General features: G+C 45.9%; 1 protein-coding gene across 3 annotated transcripts in view; it reads left to right on the plus strand.

The window, feature by feature from the left end:
* The window catches only part of Sgpp2 (sphingosine-1-phosphate phosphatase 2), a 109335-nt gene that overhangs the window by 37530 nt on the left and 47366 nt on the right, over positions 1–24439 (plus strand). For 2 of the 3 annotated variants that reach the window (XM_075951953.1, XM_075951954.1), the window contains exon 2: positions 13952–14110. The exons of the other annotated variant lie outside the window; for it this stretch is intronic. In XM_075951953.1, coding sequence (XP_075808068.1) covers positions 13952–14110 — 159 coding nt within the window. The remainder of the gene's footprint in view (positions 1–13951; positions 14111–24439) is intronic. 3 annotated transcript variants of the gene reach the window in all.

A 24439-nucleotide genomic window follows, 5' to 3' on the forward strand; every position in this document is an offset into this window, starting at 1 on the left:
AAAGGAGAGGGTGGGGCTGGGGCTCTGAGCGGATGTGGGGATGGAGGCCGATGGACCTGCATCGGCCGTTCTCTATGTTTTTTGTTTTGTTTTTGAGGCAGGGTCTCAAAAATGCATATAGCCCTGGCTGTCCTAGAACTCACTATGTAGACCAGACTGGTCTCAGACTCCCACAGATCCATCTGCCTCTGCCTCCTGGGTGCTAGGATTAAAGTCTTATACCAGTACCCCTACTCCCATCAGCCATTCTGGCATGAGGCTTTGAGACTCCAAATGTTCTTTTTCTCCCTTCCAAGTCTTCAAACCCATGGCCATCCTGATTTTTGTTTTTTGTCTTTCCTTTATGTGCAGAGGCACCATAAATAGGTCATCAAGTCACAGTGCTCTGACTGTCTCTGACACATCAGGGTCATCAAGTGAGGTCAGCCAGTACTTTCTGGAAAGCGTCTTCCTGTGGAAAGAAATGAGAACCACAATTTGGCACAGCTGACCAGCCCCGAGTTCTGTTTCTGTAGGTGTAGGAACGCAGTCCGTGTTTACTGAGCAGGAATCCCAAGTGTGCTCTCTTGGCGGCGAAGGAGCCTCGTTGAAGACCAGAGCCTGCGGGCAAATTCAGGGTGGGTGAGCCCTCAGCCTGTGGCATTCAGTCACCACCCGTGGCCGAAAGACTCACTTTCTCTGGGTTTCATCAAATTGTTTTTGTTCCTGTGGTTTCTTCCTAAATAACTATTATCAAATCCCACATGGCAAAGCCAAGGTCTGACACAGACTGGAGCGCTTACTCATCTTCTGGATGGACCACGAAGCGCGCTGAGTTCCCAGGTTTTGTTTCGGATAGAAAGAGGGAGCACTCAGAGGTCAGGCACAGGCGGGGCATCTTTTCCTACTTCGGCTTTGTGTTGAAATCAGGATGACTTCCTTGCATCCTTCTCCTCTATCCTGCTTGTTTCCTTTCTTCTTTTGAATTTTTTTGCTTCCTTCGCTGTTTACCCCACCATGGGCAGATAGCCTTTTGAAATCCTTCACTTTCTCCTGTTAAAATATGTCTCAGTACTCGGGAGGCAGAGGCAAGCAGATCTGAGATGGAAGGGTACCGCCACCTGGGGGACCAGCCTTGAGCAACACATGGCTCAAAGGGAATCCACGGATTTGGCTTACTGTGACTTTTTTATCTGAGGGGGTAAGGGAAAAGACGCTTACGCCTTCTCTTGATTCTCTCTTCTGACTTTTTCGTTATTCTTCTTTTGTATTCTCCCATCTCTGTTCTCTATTCCGATTCTTTGTTTTTCCTCTACAGCTTATGTACCCCGACAAAGTCTTTCAGGCAATATAAAAATTTCAGTGTGGTTACATTCTATTTTTCAAGTGTGTCCTTGTGAACTTTAAGATGTTTTCTAGGGTTTTTTTTTTCACCTCAAAACATCTTAATCTAACCTGAAGTTATTTTGGTTGTGAGCCTAGCCTTTAACGGTTGAGCCATCTCTCCAACTCTAACCTGAAGTTATTTTAAGGCTTCATTTCAGCAATGATGCACACCGAAACCTGTGAATGCGTCTTTCAACATCAATAGTAAAAGAATTTGGACCAGCCTGACTTCTGGTACACAATTATTTTCCATAATCATTCACCTGAACTGCGATCTATGCAGCTCCGTAGCTGAAACTCAAAAGCCCTAGCTGTGTAATACTTCCTTGTATTTATTTTCAATCATCAAAACTCTAGTTAAACTAACATTATTATTATCAATTAGACAGTACAGCATAGGAAGAAACTTTCCTCCTAATAATTCATAGGTAAAAATGCCCTATAGAACCAGATATTTCCATGAGAAAAACACACTCCATTACAGGCAGTGGGGATCTCCCCACACCCATTCACGCCATGCCAGATACCAGAGAAAGATGGCAGCGGCAAACATGTAAAGACACAGCAGAAGCAAAAGACATTCTGGAGTCCGTGGTCTCTAACCCTTGCCTCTCCGAGATTCACCTCCTGGGGGGCTGACACCTTGAACTTCAGTTACCACTTGCTGTTCCTCTGACCGGACAATGGCCTCCAACAGAGGCCAGCCTGGTCTGTGTAGTGAGTTCCCAGACAGCCAGCACTACACAAGAAGCCCTGAAAACAAAACAGAACAATACGAGACAAAACAAAATGTCCTCAGACCTCATGAGATGCTCGGGGCCTGCTCAGTAATACTGCAGCAAGTGAGAGGAACGCCGTCACACGCGTGTGAAAACGCCTATCGCCGCACACAGCTTTACACTAGGAGGAAACAGTAGAAACATTCACAGGCTAAGTCCGAGGAGGAGGACAATGGGTCATTTGGGTTTTGTTTTTGAATGCTCAGATTTCTCTTTCCAAGTGAAATGTGTTAATCAGAAAGTACCAAGTGGCAATCAGATACCAGGGAAGAAAACTCAATATGAAAGGCCCAAGCTTTCATCTCAAAAATAAAGTGAAAAAAATAAGTCACAAGGCACAAAGCAATCAGAGGTCAGCACAGGCTGGGTGGGATGGTTATTGTTCCCCCACTGCGTGCTGTGTCTTTGGAGTTCTGTTCCGTGTGTGCACACAATTTCAAAGCCCTTCCTGAGTTTGTTTTGTGACTAGTGGCTTTAAGCTTCCTTAGACCCACCCTTCCAGTGGAGAATGACAATCTGAAAATGTGGGGGAAGTTGATGGGATGGATATTTTACAAGTTTTCCTTGTAGAAAAGACTTAGGAGGGGTGTGAGCAGGGCCAGACCCTCTGGTCAAAATGTCCTCTCCCGATTCCTCCTGTTATTTCCCAGTCTGGTGCATCCCTGCTCCACCAGGATGTCTGCTGCCCAATAGTGAATGACAAGTCACCCCTGGGAGGGGGGAGGTGGACCAGAGAGGGAAAACACTTCCCAAATCCTGTGCCTACCATCCTGGGTTCCTGTAGAGCTGTTGGGAGTGGAGAGGAGATCTAAGATGCACAGGGTGGAGGGGGCGTCCCATAGTGCCACTACCTCTATGCCCCCTCCTTCTCTATGGCACACACACTTCTCCCACAATCCTCTTGGATAAGGAAAATAGCCAACTAGAAGTTCTGTACCTAAGAAAACAGAAAGTTCTCCGATGAAACTTTGACTTTGGCATTGAGTTAAATGGGTTTCAGGTTTGTTGCTATTAATTTGAATGTTTGCTTTTAACACCATCACAGGTAGAAGGTTACTAAGGAGAAAAGCTCACATGTGCCTAAATAGCTTCTCTTAGACTTTAGTGGCTTCTTTTAGAGCTTTAGAAAATGCCTTTGAAGATCGTAGCTGGGTATCATGGCACACACCTGTATTCCTCCCCCAGGAGGCTGAGATAGGAGGGTTTAAGGCCAGATGGAGTTTTATCGACACTGTAAAGAAATGAAGCCAAACCAAGCCAAGGAAAGGAGGAAGGATGGAGGGAAGACGGAGAGAAAGTAAGGATGAGGTGATACAACTGTTAACCTAGTATTGCAAAGCCCTGGGTTTGGTCATTGGTATTTCTTTAGAGGGAATTCAGACCAAGCAGAGAAATACAGCGAAGTTTGAGGAGATAGCCAACCCTGCCATGTCTGTATTCTTCACTCTACATCCTGACTGTCTCTGTCTCTCTCTCTCTCTGGTGTGTGTGTGTGTGTGTGTGTGTGTGTGTGTGTGTGTGTGTGTACATGATGTTTGGGAGTGGTGGAATTTTCAAGATTAGAACTAATGAACCCAAGTTCATATAACTCCTTCTCGAACATCATCTCGATCTTCCAAATGTCATTTTGATAAGTTAATATGAACAAATCAAAAACATCTGCAGCAAAAAATCCCTCCCCTCCCACCGCACAAGGGCTTAACAATTAAATGGAAAAAATGTTTGGCACAAGTGTTTTGGGTTTTAGCGGATCCAGAATGTTTTGAAAAATAGTCCTAAGACATTTTGGAAGTCTGAAGGACAGCTGGCTCGCTCCCCCTTTAGAAACGGTGTTTGTTTCTGTTCTCTGTCACCCCACATGGCTCTCCTGGTCTGTGGAGGGGATGCTCTTGCGGAGGTTCAGGTCCTCGGAAAAGCCTGTGCATTGCTGTCCCCTGCCGGCGCTGCTGTTCCTCTTTCCTCACCCGATCCTCCATTCGGTTCTTACGCAAACCCAGAGCTCTGCATTTTAGGCCCCAGGGATTTAAAAGTCATAAGGGGAAGCAAGATCATGTCCAGTTGCAAGGCCCAGTCCTGGACATGGGTCCAAAGTCATGGGCGACTTAGATCACTGTTGAGATTTTCTCAGTTAGTAACCCAGGCTCACTACTCCTAAGGTTCCCAACACAGTCACTGTTCCTTGAAAAAAAAAGACAGAGATGACATCAGATGTTCAGAGAATGAGCTTAGATGGAAGGATCAGTCAGGGGGAAAAACACAGTTGAGTTATAGACAGGTTAAAACTACCGATTTTTAAAAGCCACACTATGCTCAGGCCTCTTCACCCTCCCTGGTAGTCTTGGATCCAGACGGATGGATCTTGACAAAGGCCAACAAAGCAGAAGAAAATCATTAGTGTGCTGTTTCCTTTCCAGCCTCTGTTCAAAGAAGTCAGCCTTCCATTTGTATTGACTTTGAGTCTCGCCGTCCTGAAATTTTAATCATCTGAGCTCAGGAAAGACAGCAGTTAAATCGCCCAACCTGTAATCCAAGCTAGTCTCATGGATGAGAGATGAAGTCTTTGCATGGTCTCATCCCTTCTGCTTTGCCCTTCCTTTACTGTCTTTCCTGGTAAGCACCATTCCCTTTTCCTTATAGGCTAGAAGGCCTTGATTCCCCAATGTTTAAAAAACAAGAAAACATCAGCAACAACAACAAAAACAGCAGTCTAAGTGATGGAAGATAGATTTGTGTCAGCTAGGACATGCCTGCCTCATGGAAAATCAATGTGACTCCTCCATGGCTTTTGAGCTCATCATTGCTAATGATATTTTCCCATTACAATTATTTTTTATTTGTTTACCACTTTGGTCTTTGATCTTGAGATCAGGTTCATTCTAAGTGCGCTATGCCTTTGACTACTAAACTGTGACCCATGTCGTCTTTATAAAATTTAAGAAGTAAAAGAAAACCATGGAAATGGGTCATCCCACTGTAGATTAAGTCACAACCCTCTTTACCTCTTTAAACATGTTCCAACAACCAGGGTGGGGATACTCACACATGTAATCCCAGCATTTAGGAAGCCAAGGAGTTGGAGGCTAGCCTGCACTACAGAGTAACTTCCATGATAGCCTGGACCTCAGTCTGGAAAGAGCCATAGCCAGCACTCCAGTGGACTTGCTGTCGTTCCTTCCTCAAGTGTCAGTGTCAAACATTGGCTAGACGTAGCGTCTGCATGTGACTTCACCCCTGTCGCTCACACTCATGACTTAGCACACAGCACTGTTCTCTGTTTAGGGAGCCTTTTGCTAAATGTCCGCCTCTGACTTGTAGTTTCCAGCAGAGCCAGTGCCTGCCCCCACCCCCTGATGCATGAGTATCCGTCTTTCTACAGCACACTGTGGTCTGATGTTATGCTAGGACTCAGGGCCAAATGAAGCAATCCAGCTCCTTACCCGCCTCCCATAGCTAAAGTGGTTGCTGTAAGGGGCTGGTCTATAGACACGGCGTGTCTTGTAAGTGGCTTGCCATTTTCCTTATTTTATTCTATGTTGGGCACAGTAGTTTGTACCTGGCATGTTTCCATGCTAAGTCAGTGCTTGATAACAGCTGGGAGAGAGGGTTTGTTTCACCGTATTCCCTCTCCGTGTGATGTAAGAACACGTCACTGAACGCAGCCTCTCAGAGAAGCAGGAGGACATAATTCTACGTTATGAAGCCTTGTGTTTCTCACATTTGGCCTTCCCAATGCCTCTGCTTTGAGTAAAAATTCCGGCTGTAAACAGAACCTGAGTCAGCAGAACCAACAATGGAGAAATTTAGCCCTTTGTCTCCTGTCTCTTTGGGGGTACCACTCCCCACAGGAAGGCATTTTCCAGTGACTCCCTGGTCCCCTGAGTATCTGTCTATAGCCCATAGCTGACATCTATCTCCTCCCATAATCCTACGTACCTGAAGAGTTACCTATCCTGATGATGACCTTGGGTGAGCGAGGATCAATGGCACCACCCCTGCGCACTGGCGACAATAAGCTGGAGGCCTAGCTGGATTAGGCATATTGTCCGTTACTGCACACATAGCTAGAAATGGCAGAAGAATCCCTACCCAGCCAGCCTGGGTTAGAAAAGGCAAACTTTAGAATTTCCAGTGTTGATCTTATTATCACACTCTTCTCCTAGATTTTATTTCACCTTGGAAAAGAAAGATCTCTTTTTTAGTGCTGTAGAGACGCTAAAGACAGCTGCTTCTCCCGCACAGGAGGCTGGCTTCTAAGCCAGGACTGAGGTGGTTCAGATGCCCTCGCTAGAGCAATAAATGGGACTTATTTTCTGTATTTCGCTGGTCCGAGAAGGCAGGGTTGATCTTCAAGCCTGTGATCCTCCCTTTACTAATTTTGAGTTTATTATCCAGAAATTATGTATACATCTCCCAAATCAAGGCCAGGAGCCCCAAACCATCACATTTTATTCTGCTAATGAGTCCGTCCTCTGCTAGTTCATTGAAGTGTGTGTTTTGTGAGCTCCTCCTCTGTGACCGTCTGTGGGGAAGGTGCTTAGGTGCTTGACTGTGATCCATTCTAGCACTCCGCTGACGGCAGCATTCCCACCCTACCTCTCCCCTCATCCCCCATCCCCACCCCCCCATCCCGCCGCCACCTCCCGAAGGCTTCACTTTGCCCAGCTTTTTGAATCTGTCACTTCAGTTACAACTGCTGGCATTCTTTCCTCTACTTGTTGCATCCTCCATGGCTGAGGACTGAATCTGAATCTTATTTTGTTATTTGGAAACCCTTCACACCGGACCCTTATGACTCCCGGTGTGGACCTATGCCCAACAACAGGCATCATGATCCCTTGGGAGCTTTTAGATGGCTCAGTCCCACCCCAGGTCAATTTGAATTTTAAAAAATGGTGATTTGATTGTCTATTAGGATTGAAAAGCACTTTGCAAGAAGGTTTCTCTGCTTTCACTACGGCCACCACCATCATCACCATTTCCTTGGTCACCCTCACTTCAGCCACCACCTCCACTGTCATCATTACCATCATCATCATCACCAAGATAACAACCAGTTTTCACTGAGAAATTTCCTCCCTTAATCCTTCCAGCATCATTTTGTGGCTTGTTCTGTTACCCTTCCCACTTAATGAGTAAACTGAGGCTTAGTGAGATCATATGATTGATGTAATGTTAGTTGGACAGTGAGCAGTGCACAGAACAGTGGTTCTCAATCTGTGGGATGAGACCCTTTTGGGAGTCAAACGACCCTTTTGCGGGGGTCACATATCAGGTATCCTGCATATCAGATATTTACATTGCTATTCATAACGGTAGCAAAGTTGAAGTAGCGGTGAAAATAATATTATGATTGGGGGTCACCACAACATGCGAAAGGGTCACAGCGTTAGGAAGGTTGAAGATCACTGCTAGAGAATGCTCTGCCAGGCTCATGGAACATTCATTCTGTGTTGTGGAATGAAGTGTTACCTGGTTCTAAAATTTAAAAAAAGTAGAGCCCAATTAAGAACATTAAATGATAATGTTTTCCTTTTGATACACCATTGCTAAGGACAGCGTGCTGTTGATGTCTTCTGTAAAAGACCTTTAGGTCTTAAAGTCATTTGTAAACAAGAATATAATGGGTTTTCTGTCTCTCAGCCGCTGAGAGTGAGCTACTTATACTGCCCCCGACGAGAGTGGCCTGCTTAGCGTCTAGAGAGTGTCGTCTAGAGAGTGTGTGTCCACAGGCCGTAACAAGCAATGGCAAGCACTAAAGTGAGCGGCACAGGGGGCGATGCTCATGGCATCGTGCGGTAGCATCTTTCGGGTTCTCTGTTAAGTGGGCTGATATAGAAAAGCTGGGGTTTTTTCTTACTTGTAGAAGACAGTTGGCCAAGCCACAGGGACAAAGCAAATGGAATCTCCAGGGAGTCTGGCACCCTCTTCACCTAAGTGTTCCTCACTCACAGTGCCCTGCTACCCGGCCCTGAGTGCAGCCCAGCATCGTCTTGTCCCGGTGGAAATTTACTGTGCAGAGCCTTAAGCTTCCTGCCTCGTTAATATCAGCTAGGCCAGTATGACGGATGGCGTCTCACTGATGGTCCGTCAGAGGCTGGCAGCTTGGTGAGCTCCTGTTTACCCTTGCTGGAATTGTTCTGCTTTTAACTCAGTTCGGATCCGTGGGCCTTCCTGCCTCATCCCAGAAAATGAAAAATAATGCCTTTTTGGCATTGTTTCTAGAATATAAAGAAAAATGATGTGATGATCCAAATTTCTCTTATTTCAGAACATGATAATAGATTGCCTTAACATAGGCTCAAGATCAAAATATCTTACCCTCTAAATTTAGATTGATCTTGACTCTAGAGGTTTTGATCAATACCAGCAAAGCCTTTTCCACTAGGCATGCTCAGAACATTGCTGTGTGCATTTGTATGTGAACGAATGTGCTCCAGAGAGGGTGTGTGCCGTCAATATCAGTACCTGCCCAAGAGACAATCACATTCCTGGCTCTGTGTGAGGAGAATTGTGCAGAAATCAACATAAAACAACTCTCATTTTGCTTTAAATAAGCCTAATGTTAATTGTTCTCAGAACTGGGCTTTTTTTTTTCACCTCAAAAATTCAAACTTTTTTCCCTTTTAGATATAATGAAATATTGCTAGTGGAAGTCAGTTTGGCGTCGTGAGAGATGTCAGACTTTTGAAAATTGTGCGGCCTAATTTAAAACCAAACCTCAAACCCTTTTAAAGAACAATTAAACATACTTTATATTGTATGCTCTTTGTGCATCTTCCCACCTCAAAATAAGAAAGAAAGAGGGCGAGGAAGGAAGGCAGGAAGGCAGGAAGGCAGGAAGGCAGGAAGGCAGGAAGGCAGGAAGGCAGGAAGGCAGGAAGGAAGGAAGGAAGGAAGGAAGGAAGGAAGGAAGGAAGGAAGGAAGGAAGGAAGGCTCTCAGTGTGGACTTCGAGCCCTGTTGTAACAGTGGGATGACTTGAACTTGACCTTTGGAAGAAGACATATTTATAGCTCTAATGTAGAAAAGAATAGACTTGTAACATGGCCTTGCCTCAACATTCTTCCAGAGTTCACCTTGGAGACCTCAAGGTTAGGTTGGAACAGCTACAGCCCACGTGATCAGGGCCAAGGGTTAATAACAGGAAGGTGATGTCTGGGCCAGGAAGGAACACTGAGCTCAGTGGTTTTCAAACTGATTGCCAAACTTCCCTGATAGGTGCAGCTGAGGGCTTTGGAAGAGTAAGAGAAATGTGGCCCAAGACAGCTTCCCCCAGGCCCTTTCTCTCTTTCATCCTATGAGGACAGACACTCAGTCTTATTTCGTTATGAAAGTTGTGGGGAAACATCTTATTTAACGAGCTGCTTCCTCCTACCTCCCACTTCAATCATGCAGTAAAAAGCAACTGAGGCCGGGTGTGTTGGCGCTCACCCAGTGAACCCTCAGGCAGGAGGATTGTCAGTTTGAGATCGTGGTGAGGGACATAGCTCGGAGGGAGATGCTTAAACCTAAGTAAACTGAGCCGATGGACTTTGTCCTTTATGTCCTCTAAGACGAAGGCCTACATGAGCCAGAAAGGCAAATGGACTTCCCCAAGGTCACACTTTGTTTTGACTAAAAGCCATTTCTGGTGTTCCTCCTCTGAAAGCCTGGGCAGGCTGCCAGGTCTGCCGGGCATTCGCCTCTCTGCTGTCTGGATCAGCCACGCCGACCTGGGTGAGCGGCCTTGGCATTTAGGACTCCTGGGTTCCTGGTTAGAAAACAGAAACGCTGCTCAGATATTCTGGATAGAGTCGAGTCAAGAAGCCATACATCCTGGCCTCTGGCTCTCTGGCTCAGGCAGCCACTCTGGGCCTTTCTCACTTTCCGATTTGCTCACCCCGGCTTTGCAGAAGACAGGCTACCTGTAAACACCAGCAGCTCCACCCCCCACCTCCCCACCTGCCCAGCATCACCATGATGGGAACCCTGATGGAGGAGATTGTGCGTTTGGAGAATTCAGGGTCAAACAGGAAAGATGTGATTAGGAAAACTGAGATCACAGAAAGAAAAAGCCAAAATGCCCTAGGAAAACACGAGCAGTCCGTAAGATAGACTAATGAGAAAAATGGATGCCATTTGGCAGTCTGGGATAATGCCTGTGGGAATAATTTCCATTTTATCGCTCTTGCTTCCCAGACAGGCATTCTTATTTGGCTGTGTGACAGTTGATACGCAACTAAAAAGCGTTTGGCTTTTGTTTTAATAACAGAAAAAGCCCTAACATGTGTTAAACTGGAAGGGACAAAAAAATAAAAAATCTAAAAATTTTTAGAAGGAAGTCACATGTCAAGGACAAACAGAAGTCACATGCCAAGAACAAGCAACTCAAACATTTTAAGAGCTGTTCTCTGTCAACCCGCATGTCATGTTTAGGACTACCTCCTCCTTGTCTGTAACATGACATGTTAAACTTTGTCTCCTAGACCCCAAAACACTGCCCAAAGCACCTGGGCTAAAAAGTTTCTTACATCTGGTAAGCTGGAAACAGGGAGGGGAGATCTGGGATGAAGACTCCTTTCTCTTAGCTGTTGCCCCTCTTCTCACACCCACCCCTTAACTCAGCAGCTCCATCTCTAACCCTTGTTCTTGTCTCTGTCGTGGCTCCCGGAGGAAACCAAGACACACCCGAGAAATGGAATTCTGGTTGTCTCCTACGCTATAGTAAAGCTCTACACACTGATATCTCCTTCCAGGGAGATTCAGATTCTCCTACTTTAAAATAGTATCTCTCTCTCTCTCTCTCTCTCTCTCTCTCTCTCTCTCTCTGTGTGTGTGTGTGTGTGTGTGTGTGTGTGTGTGAATGGGCGTTCATCTGCACCATGGTGGCCGTATGGAGGTCACAGGACAACCACAAGCATCTGTGTTTGAGACTGCATCTCTTTGTGGTCCACTGCTGTGTGCTGTAGGTTCCCCGGTCCAGGAGCTTTTGAACTCTCCTGTCTCTGCCTTCCATCTCACCGCAGGAGTGCTGGGGTTACAGATGTCAGTGAAGCTCTTGGCTCTGTGTGGGTTCTAGAGATCTCAGTTCAGGTCTTCATATTTGCCTAGCAAATGCTTCATCCACTGAACCACATCCCCAGCTCAGAAACTCAGATTCTGTTTATATGTTTATAACTATTCACCATGTTACTTGGGTACCTATAACTCAGACTTTAGTGGTAAAATTTGGCTGTCCAGTTAGTTTTGTGTCCAGAGATGTTATCTGGAAAACTCCTGTCATGCATTGTAGGTTTGCCCTACTTCAATTCTTCCTAAACTCACTTTAAAGTAAACTTCACCGCCACGCGTGAGGACCACTCCCCTTTTAACCTACAGGATGTGCTTCTGCTGCTAGGAAGCATATTCAGCGCAATCCTTGCGCACTCTTGACTTGAGACTGAGCCCTCTAACTAACCGTGACTGGTGACTCCAGATCTTCTCCTGGTGCAAAAGGCATTGAACTTTCCCCCCGGGTTCCAGGGTGCTGTTGGGGAGACTGAGATGCTGGAATAAAAACCAGAACCTCTCCGAGAGAAAAAGAAGAAAAATACATACTTGGCAGAGCGCCAACAGTATTAAATCTAGCCCTATTGTGCAATTTTCAAGGTCATCTCTTTTTTAATGCCTAAAATACAAAAGTATTGTTGGCTGTTTCCAAGTTCTCCAAGACACCAGCCCTTGAAAAATGTCTTTCCTCCACAATTCCTCTCAGCAGATGAGAATGCCTGCCGTACCTCTCTCTAGAATAGCCCCAGGTCACAGTGTAGCTGCTGAACCTTAAAGGCAGGAAGTGGGTGTGAATGTGTCCAAAATAAATCCATATGACTTTCCCGCCTCATGATTCAAAGACCTCGGCTTGGCATAAAACAAAATAAGGATTGCAGACCTGTAAGTCTTTAGGCCTCCCAATCTCACGCTGTCCCCATCCCCCTCGTTTTCTGTGTCTGCCTTTTAGCTTTGTCAATGTGTATTCAAATTCTCTACTTTACAAATCTGGCCTCATGCCCTACACCTGGGACCCTAGCCTTTGGGACGCCTGGGCGGATCACTGTCAGGTTTGGAGCACCTGTGTGATCAAGAGCGTTCCAGGCCAGTCTAGGTTACATCTGCAGTGAGACACAGTCTCCACCAGAAAGGGGCGTGACTGGGGTGGGGCAGAGATGGAGAAAGAAGAGAATTTTTTGGTTCACTCAAGAAATTGAAACATCGTATTGTTAAATGTGCTACTAATATGTCACAATATAAAAAATGTTTATTTTACCATGGGGTTCTACTTTCCTTTCTGTGGCTGTGATGAGAAAATGGTTTATTTCAGCTTCCAAACATAGACTATAACCCCTATTGCTGTGGGGTGGCAAAGACAAAGCCAAGAGCAGAGAGAACGAATGTAAGCATCCTTGCCTGCTTATGCTCGCTTCTGTTTCCCCACTACTAAGCAGTTCAGGACTCCCTGTCTAGGGAATGGTGCTGCTCACAGTGGGCTTGCTGGCCCATGTCAACTGATTCACACAGTCCCACACAGGCATGCCCGCAGGCCAATACAATGTAGAAAATTCCTGGTTGACACTCTCTCCAGGTGAGTCTAGATGGTGACAAATTGACACATCGGTGACACATTGTATCCCCTTCTGCCTGTTCCGTGACAAGCTGACAGCAAAGAGGTGACAACATGGGAGACCATCTTAACAGTCCCCAGTGGTCTAGCTGTATTTGTGACATCATCCCTGTGGTGTGACTTCATTAGTCCTATTTAAAAGGTGAACTAAAATGTAGAGGCACCTGCCTTTTCTAATGCCCCTGGGTGAGTCATCTGTTGCCATTGAAACGAATTGCTACTTAGTGGCTTATGACAACAGGAACTTGCTCTCTTAGACATGGGTTGTGAGACGTCTACAATGGACCTTTACTGGCTGAAGTCATTGTGCCTTCAGGGTCCCGATTCCTTCTGAAGACCTTTCTTTATGCTTCTGGAGAGTGCACAGCTCGCCTCCCTTGGCTCGTGGGCCCTTCCTCTATTCTCTAAGCTAGCTGTGCAGCATTTCCACCTAGCTCTTGATTCTGACATGTCTGCCTCCTCCCTCCTTTTTATCTCAGGTGATGGAAATAGAGGCAGTTTATTAAGAAAGAGAAAAGGCAGACCCAGTAGTCGAAATGGGTTCATGATCTTGGACGACAGGCCAAAAGGTCTGGTTCCACATCTTCACTTCATCTTGTGAAGGATCCTTGTGACTATAGAGCCCCCGTGGATGACCCAGAAAGCATCTTTACCCCCACTTCATCATCTAAGTGTATTTGCAGCGACCCTTTACTCTGTAACATATTCATATGTTCTACTAACTAGACCACCCTGCACGTGTCTGCTCTCACCTCATCTCAGAAACTAAGCAGTGTTAGGCCTGATTGGTACTTGAATGGGTTAAATGGGTGTCTTGACCTCCTATGAGTTTCTAGCTTTCTATACACACAACATAGAGGTTCCAGTGTGTTTTGTGTGTGTGTGTGTGTATGTATGGAATGAGAGGAGAGCTTCTCCTGGTACATCTGCCTTTGATGCTACGTATTTAATCTTAAAAACAAAACAAACAACAACAGCAAAAACAAACAAACCTAATGTCTCCTAAGCTTCTGCTCACAAGCTGGGGCTGACGGATGTTCATCAATGACACAGGCTGGTGTTAATGAGACACAGTAGCAGGAGGAGGCACACCCACCCTGGTGGTGAGTCTCAGGCAAGGCTTTTCCAGACACGTTGAATGAACTCAGGAACTCCTGGCCTTTGTCTTACAGGCTTATGTAGAGAAGCACGTTGTGAAGAATTATTTCTACTATTACCTGTTCCGGTTTTCCGCCGCCTTGGGCCAGGAAGTGTTCTACATCACGTTTCTCCCATTCACCCACTGGAATATCGATCCTTACTTGTCCAGAAGATTGGTCATGATATGGGTTGTAAGTATTTTGTCCTTATTACTACTTTCTTATCACAGAGACATCTAAGGTGACTACCTGCCTTGGTACTGAAGTACCTGGCCCAGGTGGCCTTTCTTCCTTAAAGCTATTTGCAGGGGGATTTTCTCTTTGCTCTAGTCTAGTTTAGAAAAAGCATAAAATGTGAGTGCATCTTGTTTGCAAAGAACAGACCAGCCTGTGACTTCATGTACTTTGATGCACCTTTTCCTATAAATAGACAGACGAGAGGAGAGGAGAGGCCATGAGCAGGAACAAAGGAGCTTCATAAGAACCCCTGTGGGATGCGGGGTAAAACCTTCCCAGAGGCTATATTAGTAAAATTTGATCAAAATCTAACTGGAGGCTGTAGACCAGAAATTTCAAGCACTGGAAAGCAATAATCCGTCATATATTGGAGAGATCATAACATCGTAGGCAGAGTGTTTTCCTAGGGAGTAACCTAGAGGCAGTTGTGCCAAGTCCAGGTGTACAGCAAGAGCCCCCTCCTGATGTTTCCTTGGTACCCTATCTTTTGGCCTTGTTTGGGAGAAAGTTCTGTGTTGATGTTTTTGGTTTTTCTTTGTTTGCGTTTTGGTTTTTATTGTTGTTCTTTTGCATGGGCATGTATGTGTGTGGTATGTGCATGTGCCTGCGAACGTCTACATGTATGTGGTACGTGTGAACATAGCGAAACCATTGCCATTTTTCTGGTAAGCCCTTTTAAGATTCTGGAAGTTTCTAAGTAGACCCAGATTCTCCCCTAATAATTTATGGGTTTTGATTGTTTGTCGCAGATCAGAAGCGAGTCATGCATGACCCTGTTGAAAGGAGAAGAGGGTTTGCTTACACTGTCACAGCTTGGAGGTCAGGGCAGAGGCTCATGGTCCTAAAAGCAACACCTGGCTGCTGTGACATGGGTAGTGTGTTTTTATTTTCAGCTACACAAGGCCGCTCAGACTCACTCAGAGAAATGGGATGCATTCTAAGGGTTTAGGGAATCCAGGAGCCACAGCCTCCAAGGACCTACAATAGGGAATGGTTTAGTTGTCAGGTGCAGTGAACTGTAACTGTCCTCTCACCTCCTGCCCTCAGTTAGGACTGTTTCAAGACAATCGTATGCAGCTCATTGTATAGTTCAGTCCCATACACCCATCCTTCTCCGGCCAGTCCCTTAGAATCGCCGTTCTTGGTGCAAACAGCGGTGGATAGGGGTAGGGATGGATGACTGGATGGGCTGCCCGTGCCATGGATCAGGCTTTGGAACAAAGGAGACCTAGATGATTGTCTTAGTGTGGGTTTTTATTGCTGTGAAGAGACACCATGACCACGGCAACTCTTATAAAGAAAACATTTAATCAAGGGGACTCGCTTACAGTTCTAGAGGTTCAGTCAATTATCGTCATGTTGGAGAGAATGGCGGGGTTGCGGGCAGAGGCGGGGCTGGAGCTGAGAGTGCTCCATCCTGCAGGCAACAGGAAATCAATGGACACACTGGGCGGTATCCTGAGTATATGAAACCTCAAAGCCCGCCCTCACAGTGACACACTTCTGAAGGCGTAAGTCACAAACAATGCCACACCAGTTTGGAATTATGATTAATAGGGTGGTATTTATTTAAAGGGGAAAAAAACTTACAGATCACTGTCCCAGGTAACAGCCCTCTATGCAACCAGGAAGGGAGTCTAGTCGCAGGCGGAGCAGGAAGTGAAGAGAGAGAGGAGAGGAAAGTGGCCGCTATTTTAAAGGGCACGCCCCAATGGGCTGGTATCTCAGCAGCTATAGGCTGGAGGAGCGGGAGAACCTCCTGCAACACACTTCCTCTAACTAGAACATACCCACTCCAACAAAGTCATACATCCTAATAGCGTCACTCCCTGTGGGGTTATGGGGGCCAAATGCATTCAAACTACCACAGTGACGAAACCCAGAATTGAAACCTTTTTCAAGGCACTCAGTGATTCTGGCCTTCAGTCTCTGCTGATTTAAGCAGAAAGGACACAGTCTGAGATCTCTACAGGCTTGTCACATGGCCACACGTGTGCCATGTAGGTGACATTTTAAAGAGGTCCCTCTGTGGTGTGCAGAAGGAAGAAACATAGCAAGAATTGGGTGGAACGACATAGACGTGGTAGTGCCTTTGCAGAGTGCTAGGCTGTCTTCACTGATCTCCGTCCTGCCTTGGGAGGCCCCTCTCGATAGCAAGCAATTCTCCTGAAATGAACACTGAGTCTAATGTCGAATAATTTGTGGCTTGTACGCAGTCCGACTGCAGGGGCAATTTTGAAAAAGCTTAATGACTTGGCAAGTGTACGCCCTTTTATTATTATTTTTCTTTCTTGTAGATGCCACAACTTGGCAGTAAGGAGAAGCCGAAAAGCACAATGTTCTTTCCAGGGAGCCCTTGGGATCCTACGCTTTCTCAACAAAGAGCAAAGATGGGGAGCTCAGGTTAAATTACAGTTTTCCTTTCCGTGTTTGATGACTCACACCCCCAGCTAGCTGATACCAGCAGCGCAGAGCCGTTCTGAACCCCACATGTAACCTGCTAGCCTGCTAGGGTCTGACTTCCGAAGGGTGTGGGCAAAGCAGTCCTGCCCAGCGCTGCAGGGCTGGTGACGTGCGTCTAAAGAGACCCGTGTTTTCCACAGCCACCTGCTTGTCCCACAGAGAAGCTTGCCACCTGCTTGGAGAGGTGTGGAAGGGGGCCTGCACCTCACACCCCCTGGCCTGGGGTCAACTTTGCAGAGCCAAAAGATGACTTGAAATGTGATTATCTCCTAATCCTCTGTTTAAACTGCTCCCGCCCGTCACTTCAAACGCCTTCTCGGCTTGTTAAATTGGTTCTCGCTTGAGATTAATGAGTCTTTAGGCAGAGCCAACAATAGCCAGATGGAAGCCCCCTCTAACTTGCACGGAATGCAATAGAATTAGGCGTCTGGGATTCTGCCTCTGTCCCTCTGAAGTAGAATCTGTAATTTAGCCTTAGTTAAATATTAAGGAAGCATCCTGATGGGGTTGTTAGGCTCAGTATATTGGTTTGGTCTTGACGCATAATAGAGAAAAGTATTGGTTTTAGCGTAGGCTAACCATGAAAAACAAAAAAGCCTTAAAATTGACTCGTGCGGTAGACAAATACATCTGCCTCTCTGTAATTATCACATTATCTGAAAGTGAGTCCTCCCCATTCCTTTTGGTTATTGGCATACGTTCACTGTACACAGTGTTGGATTTCACAGGGACATTTTCATCTAAGTCTGTAGCGTACTTTGATCATGCTCCCTCGGCACGACCCTCCCCTCCCTTTCTCTCCTGCTGCTCGGCCTGCTTTCCCGTAGCACACAGGGCTACCCGCCGCTGCGGGGAGCGGGTGGCACTGCACCCAAAGAAACTCCCACACCAACCACTAATAGAGAAAATACCTCCACAGCTTTGCCTACAGGCCAGTCTGGTGGAGGCATTTTCTCAGTGGAGGTTCGCTCTTTACAGCTTGTGTCAAATTTATAAAAAGGAGCCAGCATGATGGTATAAAAGCTATAACCCTGGTGCTCAAGAACAGAAGTGGGAAAACTGAATCGGAGGCTGGTTTAGGCTATACAATGAGGCGATCCTAGAGAGAGATTGGAGGAGAGAGAGAGAGGGAGAGAGAGAGAGAGAGAGAGAGAGAGAGAGAGAGAGAGAGAGAGAGAGGAAAAGAGAGAGAGAGAGAGGAAGAGAGAGAGAGAGAGAGAGAGAGAGAGAGAGAGAGAGAGAGAGAATCTGACTATAAGAACGAATGAGCAACTGGGAAGCATACCCACCTTCTCCACTATCACTCTAACCCTTAACTATTGTCCTACACCACCTAAGACTCAGATGACAGAGACCTTTGCCCAACTCACTCAACTATCCCTGAACTTATGTGTGGGTGGATACTGGCCTTGAAGCTCAGATGAAGTATAAAGTTGATAGCGACGTGGAGCGCGGGAGGAAGACTATTTTTAAAAATGGAATCAGGCCAGATCTGCGTGAGGATGCAGAGCCTGTGCTTTGCCGCATTTTGCTGCCGAGCTCTCCACCTCGCCATGTGGTTTCACTCTGCTTTGTGATTCACCGGACATGACAGCGTGCCCTTGTAATCCGAGCTTGCATGAGTTTGGGGCCAACCTGGGCTATTGTGTAAGACCCTGTCTCCAAAAGATGACACTGAACCCAATGGATGGTGCCAAGTCATATTCACACCCCAAACTAAGGCGCAGCCAGACCTGGCAGAATGTTAGGAATCTGTTTCTCTTTTATCATGGCTCCACCTGCCCTCATCCCCATCACCTATGGGCTTCAGTATCATTCCCTCAGCATCTTATAAAGGTACCATCCTGGACTGGCTTTCCCCAGAGTCTATCCCAGTTATTTGTAAAAAACAAAAGGAAGAATCTTAACTAGTCAACAAGCAAACAAAAGTTTGCTTTTTTTCTTTCAAACTTTTGTTTTGGTTTGGTTTTTTTCAGACAGGGTTTCTCTTTGTAGCCCTGGCTGTCCTGGAACTTTCTCTGTAGACCAGGCTAGCCTAGAACTCAGAGATCCTCCTGCCTCTACCTCTCAGGAACTGGGATTAAAGGTGAGTGCCACCACTGCCCAGCTCAAATAAAAATTTTAACAACTCTTTCTTAAGACAAATAGAAAACAAACAAACAGAAACCTCATCTGAGCTTGGTGGTACATTTCTGTAATCCTAGCCCATGGAAGTAGAGGCAGAAGGATCAGAGTTCAAGACCAGCCACATGACACTGTTCTCAAAAAAAAAAAAACCTAAATAAATAAATAACCAGTTTTAAAATCTCACGATTTTCTTTGGTAAGCTATATTCCTGAGTAGACATGGTTCCCCAGTAGCTTTTTATCAAGCATTCACTCTGGGACAAGGGACAAGCAAGTAGTGTACATTCAGAGCCCAGGTTTACAAAGAAAACGGCCACACAAAGAGATGGACCTGCCCAAGGAGATACAGCCACCAAGTTCAGTCAGTAGTGCTTGCACTGGGTCTTACCTCTCAGCTCCATTCCTTTCTTCCTGTCTTTCCTGCCCACCTCAGTATACCGCTTCAAATGGCTCCTGTAGTCCCTCAGAAACCTCTTTACCATTTGCTTAGCAGGGCTCCCCTTTGGACGTCAGTGTGGCGATTTCTCAGAAAATCAGGAAACAGCCTCCTCAAGACTCAGTTGTGGGGAATATATCCAAAGGATGCTCAATCGTGCCACAAGGACATGTGCTCAACTATGTTCATAGCAGCTTTGTTTGTCATAGCCAGAACCTGGAAACAACCTACATGCCCTTCAACCGAAGAATGGATAAGGAAAATGTGGTACATTTACACAATGGAGTACTACACAACATAAAAAATTAATGACATCTTGAATTTTGCAGGCAAATGGGTGGAGCTAGAAAACATCATTTTGAGGGAGGTAACCCAGACCCAGAAAGACAATTTTCACAGGTACTCACTCATAAGTAGTTTTTAAACATAAAGCAAAGAAAACCAGCCTACAAACCACAATCCCAGAGAACCTAGACAACAGTGAGGACCCTAAGAGAGACTTACATGGATCTAATCTACATGGGAAGTAGAAAAAGACAAGATCTCCTGAGTATTGGGAGCATGGGAACCGTGGGAGAGGGTTGAAGGGAAGGGTAGAGGCAGGGGGGGGGAGCAGAGAAAAATGTAGAGCTCAATAAAAAGAAAGAAAGACTCCCCTTAGGGTCACAGGTAGCCCCAGGACACGAGCTCTTTTCAGTGCTTTGTACTATGGTTTCCTGCAACATCTCAGCGCCTGCTGACTGCATGTCCCAGATTTTCTTTTAATAACTCCTTTGGAAGGCTGGAGCATCCCTGGGATGTGAAGGACAGTGAAGGTGAAGAGCTTGGTACTGTGGTTTCTGAATCAAAGGCCCGTAGAGGGAAGGTTGCCTGCTAATCTTAGGCCCAGCTTCCTTTTTCTTCTCCTAATTTGCAAAGCAACCAACTGGAAAAGATGGCCTGAGGCAAAGAAGGGGCCCTTTGTCCTTTCAGGGAGGTGGAGCATTGACCTGTGGGGGTCTGGGCGTTTTTCTGCCAAAGGTAGAGCTACTGCCAAGTGGCTAGCCTCTGGGTACCTTCTTCCTCTTGTATTCCTGTCCTGTCTTGTCACAGTGAGATGGGAGTGCTTTAGTACCACACTGGTGCTACTGTAGCCTATGGGGATTGAGAACTGTCATTTCTGCTGGGGAGATGAGGGTCAGACAAGCTTCCACACTCAAATGTTCCGTCCAGTCATAGCTGAGAGAATCTTGTCTCCAAGATTTTATATTTTGGCCTCTGGAATTTTCTCAAAGGCTGAGAACCTCCTGTCCCCTCTGATTTCCTCTCTCCTTTCACTGTGCAGGTTGGGGCTTCCCCAGAAGCCTTCTGTGTCCTGGGAAATAGCAGAGGACACCCCCTTTAGTGAGAGCATCCTGCCACACAGGATACCTTCATAGTGTATCTGCTGCCAGATACCAGCCAGGTCTTTTTTTTCTCTGTGTAATTCGACACAGTAGCCAGAGATGCTGGGTTTTCTATGGATCTTAACCATCAGGAAAATGTTCCTGACCCTGTCTGCAGGTGTCACAGCCTTACCTGCCAGATCTCCTTTCCCCCATTTTGATGGTCAAAACCCCCGGCCAAAGATCTGTGCTCACCTTGTCGGGCTGAATCCAACATGCATGTTGTTCATTCATTCTCTATGAGACAGAAGCCAGGGTCTCGACTAACTGCTTGTGAATAAATAGGATTGCAATCTATGTCAGCATCAGCTGCACTAAGGGTGTGCGGCTCAGTGAGAGTATCCCTCAACTGGACCGTATGCTAGTGTCCTAGACAAGAAGTGCTCTCTCTACAGTGAGATCCATCTCTCGGGCATCCTGACCAGTGCTGAACAGTGTAGACTTGAGACATGCCACCAACAGGAGCCAGAAGGAGGGAGCTGAGATTTGAAACTAGACCTAACTGGACGTAGAGTCTTGAAGCCTCTGTTTCCTGCACTCACCTTCTCCCGTAGTTATATTAAGCATTCTTTGGTGGTTTTGTATATTAAAAAATGTTCAATTAATTTTGCTTTTCATCCTGTAAGGAATGACCCACTTTAGGAAAGCATCTGAGTGCTGAGCATGGTGCTAGGCCGTGGAGCACTTGCTCTGCCTGGTTTAGGCCCTGGATTCAACCTCTAGTACTGGGGAGAAAGAAAGAAAAAGGAGGGGAGGAGGAGAGCATACTGAACAAATGAAAGCTTCGTGAATCCTACCAAGTTTGTTGGTTGAGGGTTTATCTCTGTCTGTCTGTGTGTCTGTCCTTGCAGGTATCGCAGTATGTAGTTAACAGGCTGCTTTGTGGCAGGTGATTGTTATGTATAATTAAAAGCAACTTTCAGTTCATGATTTAAAACGAAGTTAGAATGAGCTACGGGATTAGAGAAGATTCATCGATATTTCAGTCTTGAAAAATGGAGTCCAAGGATGACTTATGACCCTTTAGAATTAGGGAACTTGGCTTCTAACCAGGGTGACAGTTGCTTACCCTGTAGTTTGTGTAGCGTGTATTACACACGTAAAGCAAGATGAGAGGCCCACATGGAAACAGACCCAGGCCAGAACGGGCTCGTAACTGCTTCAGCTTCCAGTTACAAATAGCCTGGAGATTACTACTGACTAGTCTAACAGTGTTTATTATGGCTTGGTGACTATAAAATTGAGTTCCAGCAGAATGCCCACAGGACTCCTTGCTTTCTGATATTTGTTTTTATTTAAGATTTATTTATTTATTATGAATGCAGTGTTCTGCCTGTGTGTCTGCCTGCACACCAGAAGGGGGCACCAGATCCCATCACAGATGGTTGTGAGTCACTATGTGGCTGCTAGGAATTGAATTCAGGACCTCTGGAAGAGCAGCCAGTGCTTTTTAACCTTTGAGCCATCTCTCCAGCCCTGCTCTATGACACTTTTATGATTTTGAAAATATTGGTGATCGTGCATCTTTGAGAATATTCATATCTTTTTAATTCTAAGTTTTGGCTCCAACCATGCATCTGTTCTTTTAAAAAAAATCCCCTTGGTGTAAGGGAGATGACTCAGTGGATAATGTACTCACTGTGTAAGTATGAGAACTGAAGCTCAAATCCTCAGGACCCACACAGAAATGAGGCCGGCATGACCGCCCCCTGCAATCTCCACTTTGGGAGGCAGGGTCGGGAGATCGCTAGAATAAGCTGATTTGTTAGACCAGCAGTTTAGCAAGTTCTGGCTTCAACAAGGAAATGTGCTTCAATGTATAAGGTGGGGAGTGACTGAAGAAAACACTCAGCACCCCCTCCCAGCCACAGCAGGCACACACAGGACCACATGATACATATATGCACACATACATATGTGGAAAAGAATAAGTTACAAAAATAATTGCCCTGGGTCATCCACATGCTTTTGTGTTGAATTGGCTTTGTAGTCTTCCCAAGGGTCTCAGATAGGGAGAAATGGCAGTGGTCGTCTATACAACGGACTTTTACGGGTATGGTGGCTGGCAATAGAAGACTTGTATTTTACACATGAATGTAAGCCGAAGGACGGCAGTTTGGTGAGGGTGTACTTAGGGCTCTTTTCTATCTAAGGGTGATGTGGGTGAGAAGCAAGCCTGTGCCCACAGCCTCGCTCTCCAGGGTGGCAGATGAGAGCATGAGCATACAAATTCATGGTCTGCCCTGGGTCTGCTCAGATTTAACTGAAAAAAGATGCTGCATGTTTGTCACTTTTAAATTTTTTCTGGCATTCCCAGGCGCTGAAATCAGAGTCAGAGAAACAGTAGGGTTTTTTGTTTTGTTTTGTTTTGTTTCTGTTTGAAAGTACTCTTTGGACACATAGCAGCTGGACTCTGGAAGATGGAGAACGGCATCTGAAGGTTTTGAGGAAATCTCTAACTTGGAATTCGTAGGTTATGAAAAGCTTTTGAACCTACACTGTGTAAGCAAATAAAGGCTGAGTAAAACTCGAGAGACGACTTCCTGGTTCACTTTGTCAACTTGACAGTCCAGAGTCATCTGAGAGAACCTGCTTCGACTGAGGAATTGCCTACCTCAGGCTGGGCTGTGAGCAGGTCTGTTAAGACGTTGCCTTGATTGGCAATTGATACGGAAAGACCCAGCTCACCGTGAGCTGAACCATTCCTCACACAGATCTTGGGCTGTTTATAAGAGCTCGCCAAGCGTGACCTGAAGAGCCATCCTGCAAACAGCCTTCCTCCTTGGTTTCTGTTTCAAACAGCTAACTTGAGTCCCCGTCCTGACTTTCCTGAGTGATGATCGTGACTTGGGAATGGAGGTGAGATAGCGAGGTTCATCATGACAGCAGACTAGATCAGATCATCTCTTTTATTAGGCTATAAGAAAGGATGAGAATGTTACACTCTTAGTTTAATATAAACTCTCCAATGGATGGCCCATCGGTAACACGCTGGGGACCCTGTAAGGGTTTCTTAAACAGGTGCTGTGAAATCAGGAGAGCTTGAGGGGCTCAGCCACCTCTCCTTTGAGGCCTTTAACCAGTCTGCAGTCTGGCTTCGGAAACTTGAACCTAGACTTATAATGTGGAAGTTGTTCAGAATGAGTGCTAAAGATGAGGTTTTATGCTTTCTGGAAAAATCTACTAAGGAACAAGAAATGCTTGACTCTATCACAGAGGACAATGAAGAGCTTTGTTGTTTCTGGTTTTTGTTTGTTTGTTGAGAGAATTACAACATGAAAACCCTGCCGAAGTCTGAGTTACAGAAAACCAGCTGCCTGTCTTAAATGAATATACACATCTGTAACCTAAAGCGATGTGTTGAAGGGTGCGCTGGCCTGCCCCTTATCTTCCTTGGTGACGCTCATGCTGAGTGCCCAAGCACTTATGAGAAATGTGTCCAGGAGATTTTATGTGACAGATAGGAAAGCATCTTAAGGGACTTTTTAGGGTATTTTCTTTAAAATTAAAACATAAAGAGCCACACAGGTGTTAGGCTCTGGTTCAGAAAGTGTGTGTGATACGTGGGACAGAAGGCTTGTGAATGAAATGACCTGAAAAGCTAAGGTGACTGCCACCCAAATCAAAGCCTAGACAATCCTAAGATACGCCTTCGTGGTCATTTGGCTATCTGTCAACCTTTATCTGAGATCGATGCGTTAATGTTATTGATGATGCTGGGGACTGAACTCAGGGCCTAGCACACACACGCTAAGCATGCCTTCTGTCATGGGACTGTGCCGCCAACAACTGCATTGTGATTATTCGCACATAAACAGCAAATGTTTGACACAAA

Source organism: Microtus pennsylvanicus, chromosome 17, assembly GCF_037038515.1.
Source record: "Microtus pennsylvanicus isolate mMicPen1 chromosome 17, mMicPen1.hap1, whole genome shotgun sequence".
Lineage (NCBI taxonomy): Eukaryota > Metazoa > Chordata > Mammalia > Rodentia > Cricetidae > Microtus > Microtus pennsylvanicus.